The 5591-nt window shown below is 50.6% G+C and overlaps 1 protein-coding gene across 1 annotated transcript; it reads right to left on the reverse strand.

Moving 5' to 3' along the window:
- Positions 1 to 333: 333 nt before the first annotated feature.
- On the reverse strand, positions 334 to 1110 carry PRNP (prion protein (Kanno blood group); the record flags this gene model as incomplete). The annotated part of the gene is made up of 1 exon (XM_080634560.1): positions 334 to 1110. The coding sequence occupies one exon, from the start codon at positions 1108 to 1110 to the stop codon at positions 334 to 336; it is 777 nt and encodes a 258-aa protein (XP_080490686.1).
- Between the last annotated feature and the right edge of the window lie 4481 nt (positions 1111 to 5591).

A 5591-nucleotide genomic window follows, 5' to 3' on the forward strand; every position in this document is an offset into this window, starting at 1 on the left:
AAACCCTGCTTGTTAGCAAAGAGGATCTTCGGAAGCGCTCTTGCAGAGACGCCAAGGATCGGGTGAGCTCCTCTCTGCCCAGTCCCTCTCAGGATGGCCCTGAGGAGGAGGAGGTGGTGAAGGCCTTTTCTTTGGGCATCCAGCTCCATCACTGTCCTGCCACACCAGGGTGGAGAAGAAAAGCTTCATCCAGTTGCCTAACCCAGAGGTGATGGGAAGCTTTGGTGCCCGTGTGCCCCAAGGGCTCTTCACCACAGATGACCTTAAGCAAGAATAGGGGAGTTCGGGGGTCCCCACGGGGACACGGGTGACGTCTCGAAGCTGCGGGGTGCATCAGTGCATGATGAAGAGGGCGAGGAGGAGGAGGGCGGCGAGGGAGGCATCGGCGAGATGCAGCCGGATGCCGGAGGCCAGGCGGTACTCGCGGTACTGCTGGACGCACATCTCCCGGATCACCTTGGTCACCACCTTGGTCTCCAGCTCCACCTCCGTTTGGTTGGTCACTGACCCAGCCTCCGAGGCGTTCTTCTTGACAGCGGGTCCGATGTTGTATTCGGTCACCGTGATGTTGAAGCAGTCGGCGACAAAGACATCCTGAGACACGGGGCTGCTGTACTGCCGGTAGTAAACCTGGCTGGGGTAACGCGCCGAGTTCTCGTTCCACCACCGGTACTCATCGGGGCTATCAAAGCGATAGTGCATCCCCGACATGACCCGTCCCATGGCATAGCCCCCCAGCCCTCCCACCACGGCACCCGCTGCCGCCGCCCCAGCCACGTGCTTGAGGTTGGTCTTGGATTTGGGGGGTTTCCATGGCTTTTGGTTGTAGTAGCTTCCTCCGCTCGATGGGTTGTAACCCTGGCCCCAGCCCTGGTTGTGGGGGTAGCCGGGGTTGTGGGGGTACCCTGGGTTGTGGGGGTAGCCCGGGTTGTGGGGGTACCCTGGGTTGTGGGGGTAGCCGGGCTGCCGGGGGTAGCTGGGCTGGCGGTGGCTCCCCGTGCCCCAACCACCGCCGCTGGGTTTGGTTTTGCCCTTCTTGGAGAAGGCGACGTCGGTCCAGGAGCCGAGGAGCAGGAACACCAGGTAGGAGGTGATGAGGAGCCTGGCCATGGCTGTGGACACAAGGACAGGCAGCGTTATGGGCAGGAGGCAGAGACCCTCCTGTGAGCAGCACAGGCTTGAGGCTCCCTTGCTTGTGCTTCATGTAAAACACACATTGTCCCCTTTAATCCAGCTGCAGGATAAAGAGCTTTGGATTTAAATGTGTATTTATCATCCCCAACCACCTTTGGTTTTATATATACACATCTATATAGTAAAGTATTATATATATATAAAATATATATACAATACTTTATATATAGTATATATATTTATAATATAATATATATATTTATATAATATATATTATATAAGGTATTACATATAATCACAGAATGGTTTGGGTTGGAAAGGAACTTAAGATCATCCAGTTCCAACCCCCTGCCACAGGCAGTGACACCTCAAACTAGAGCAGCTTGCTCCAAGCCCTGTCCAGCCTGGCCTTGAACACTGCCAGGGATGGAGCATTCACGCACACATAAATATATATATATACATCTATATCCCCAACCTCCCAACACATCCTCTCCCAGTAATGACAGTTTTAAAGTAGTGGAAGAAAAGCTTTTGGGAGAAATGCTTCACTTGGTTGAGAGGTAAAAACATCCACTTATTAAATCCCAAATCTTCAATTAACTATTAAATCCTAAACTTCAATCCTGCTCTATCCAATTGGACAACTGAGACTTCTGTTGTCTATGAACAGATTCATCCCAACCTCCAAGCTTTAGGGCACCGCAAGGAAGGCAGCCCCCAGCTTGGCCTTGGAGGGTTGTTGTTTTGTTCCCTAAAGAATGACATTCAGCATGTTTTTCCCAAATCCCTGTTTATGTGTAACAGACCTTAACCGAAGAACAGCAGGTTTTGAGTTTAATGTGTTTACAAATACATGCTTACTCAGCGTTTTGCTGCTGGCATCCCACGGGCATGCCAGGCATCTCCTACATTAGCTGGTGGGCTGACAAGGATGCAATCCAATTTCAATGTGTCATTTCTCTCCCTGTGGATAATCCCGCCTGTACCATTCACACCAGGTCTGCAAATCCTTTGGAAGCACCTTTGGAAAATACCTCCCAAGCTGCAAATTCCTTTCAGAGTCCTCCCCACCACACCAAGGAACATTGAATTACTGTTACCCTCATGTTTAATATGTGAGTCCAGTGACAGCAAAGGGGTTTTCTGTCCTGCCTGAGGCTGAGCAACCACTTAGAAACCCTCCTGTGCATGCCAGGATGCTGGGCATGGAAAGCAAAGCATTCCCAGCAGTGCGGGTTGGCATTTTGCAGCATCCTTGGATGCTTCGGATGCGCTTTCTGGCTCATGTTACAGCACAAGACAATTAAGGGTTGGGTCCTGAGTGGGGTTTTTTGCAGTAACTAATGGACCAGCTTCTTGAAGAGTCGCCACTTAACTCAGAGATGAGTTTAATGCAGATAAGAGAGGATGGTCTCTTGTGAAATACTGCCCTTAACAGCATAAACCGGCAGAATAAGCCCCTGCTTAAGCCAGAAGCTCTTCTGTTGCACTTTCGTTACGGTTTTATGGTCCCTAGAAAGCAAATCCTTGCGTTCAGATAAAGATGCTTTTTCTCTCCTACCCCCCAAAACAATATCTGGTCTTATGTCAGGAAATGTTTGAATGAGGGTCCTTTAATTTGATTGGGTTCATTAGCAAGAGGCTTAATTAAAAGAGCATCATTCCTTGTGATGGGGAGGAAAGCCAGGCTTGCGCTGCCTGCTCATAGGGGTTGGGTGCAAAACCCACCCACTTCCAAGCAGGTTTTCTGCTCCTGTCTCCCTACAGCAACCACCCATTGGGAGCCAGGATGCCGAAAGACATGGCAAAAACTGGGATGGGCAAAGGCTTTTTGGGCACTCACAAAAAAAATAGGGAATGGAGAGAGGAAAAACAGCAAATTGGCCATTTTTGCTGTTTGAGTCCCTGCAGTGAGTAAGTGGGAAAAAATCAGCCCCTGGATGGAAACAGGTTATGGCAAAGCCCTGGAGGATATTCCAAGCCTGGCAGCACCGACCTGTTCCTCTAATTGTCTTTATAGAGATGAGCCCTGATGAACAGGGCAAAGGCTCATTTGGGTTTGCACTGCTAATTACTGCGCTGAGCTTTGCCCTGGCTAAATGTGGTCACTTATACAAACCCCCTGTGCATGATGGGGTACCAGGGAGCTGCTTCCTCGGGCTCAGGGCTCGGGATTTGCAGTGTGATCATTGTATTACTATTGAATTCTATTATCAAATGGCTTCGCAGGGTGTTTTTCCCATCTCCTTCTACCTTTCCTCCCCAATTTGCCCTCTCTCTGCAATGAGAAATTGATTCAGGTGATTTATACGGGAGCGATTTATGCCTCGGAGAACCAGAGGAAGCCCAGAGCGCCTTCAGGGCAGAGAGGGAAGCGGAAAATGGAGGATGCGGGGAGAGATCGCAAGCAGCAATTATGTGCGCAGGGCTGGCAAGGAGGAGGCTTGGGGTTGGGAGAGGAAAACCAACACCCTGGTGCCAAAATAACAGCGGAAATAACCTTGTTAAGGTGCCCGAGGGGAGGGGGGAGAAATGAAGGGAAGGTGGGAAGATGCTCGGGAATGGGGGCATCCAGACCCTCCTGGTGGTGCTGAGAAGCTCCGGGCTTATGGAGGGTGAGAAATCAGGGCTGGGGCTATGGGGAAGGGGGATGCAGGCTGGCACATTTCTAGGCTTTAAAAATCCCCATCCCCTTTTGTTATTTAACCCCCCTCAGTAACGGGGGGAATGGCCTTGGGCAAGTGGGAGCCATAGGAAAGCACAAACCCCTCCAGATAGCTCTGGGAAAGGGAGCAAGAAGCGAAGTCTCACCAGCGTCAGCTTTGAATCAGCCCTGAGTAAACAAGCCCCAGCAGAGCTCCATCTGTTAAGGAGGACGCTGCCTTCGGAGGTGGAAATGCCTATCTTTAGGCAGCGATGGCTGGGAGAGGAGGCAGCTCCCATTCCCCGCGGTGCTGCTCGGGGTTAAAACCTCCCTCACCTCTGGATTTATCCCACCCAAAGCCCCCTTTTTCCCCGGCACTCACCGGCTACGAGCCCGTTGCTTGCTCGGCTCCAAGTGATTCAGCCCCAGAGCTACGTGGAGGAATAAATAGCGAGAGGGAGGAGCTGGCTTCTGCGCAGCCCAGAGCTGCACGGCCCGGCCAGCATCCATCCGCCTTCCCTAGGGAATACCGCGGCTGGCGTTGGGATGCACCCCACATCAGCCCTCCCGGCAGGTATGGGCAGGGGAAGCAATGCCGGCGGCCAAAGGGGTGGCTGGAGAATGGAAAACCACTTGGATGGTTTATCCAAGGAATATCAATGGGATCAGGAGGGTTTGGGGGTGGTTTGGAAGTCTCTGGGTCGAGGCTTTGGGAGAGGAGGGGATGCAGTTGGCAACTGGAGCTCCAAATCTGTTATGCTGTGAAATAGATGCTCTGTGTGTTGATGGATAGGAAATTAAACCAGGTTCAGCCGTACAGGGGAAAGGATGGATCTGCCTTCCAGGTCTGTGTCACTCCAGGGGAGTAAAGCTCCCTCCTGTGTAAAGTGGTTGTGCTTTATGTTGAGGTGCCCCAATATTTAATGGAGGGACCACCACAGAAGGCAATTAATAATGATATGGGATGCTCATAGCAAGCTGGGGCTTTTTAGCACCCTGTTTGTAGGGTATGTGTGGCTGCAAAGACCTAAAGGGGATGGGGAGCTTTCCCATCCTTTAGGGTTAGGATGGGCTATAGGAAACAGGTCCATGGTGGTTGGGAGATGCAAACCAAGCCTGAAACTAATTGGATTGGGGCTCACTTTGGCCTGGCCATAGCCAGGTACCGCTGTCCTAGTGATGCTCCCATCCTTGGACCACTGAGCACACCTGGCCATAAAGAGGATTTCCACCCTGCTGCTCCATGTGCTTGTTTATCCATCTGGCTGGATTATGTTAACATCATCATCATAACAATATCTGTCTGGCAGGGAAATGGGTTGTGAATATTCATTTCTGGTGGAGAAAATGAGCTAAAAAGAGCAGGATTAAGGTCAGCAAGCCTGGAGAAGCTCTTCCCTACAACACAGGCACGTTTATTCCCAGGGGCAGATGGCTCCTGATTCCCTGGTTTTGGTTTAAGTACTCTTCAGTGGGTTATTTAAAACCCCAAGCTAGGAAAATAAAAGAATACAGCACCGGGAATGGGATGGTTTAGGATTAATTCATCCATGGCTTCTAAAAATCAGGATTTTTCCATAATAATATATTTCAGAGGAGGTTTTGGTCTTGTTTGGGGAAATACTGAAGCTCTGTTGGATCTCAGCTGCAAATGGAACAGAAACAGCCTATTGACTATTAGGTCTTAATTCCTTATGGAATTTAGCAGTGCTAAAACCACCCAAACCAGTATATCCACAGCATCCGTTTAACGTATCCACGTGCCACATGGATCTGAGGGTAAAACTTCTCCCAGCAGCCAGACAAGAGC

Source organism: Psittacula echo (assembly GCF_963264785.1).
Source record: "Psittacula echo genome assembly, chromosome: 25".
In the NCBI taxonomy this organism is placed as follows: Eukaryota; Metazoa; Chordata; class Aves; order Psittaciformes; family Psittacidae; genus Psittacula; species Psittacula echo.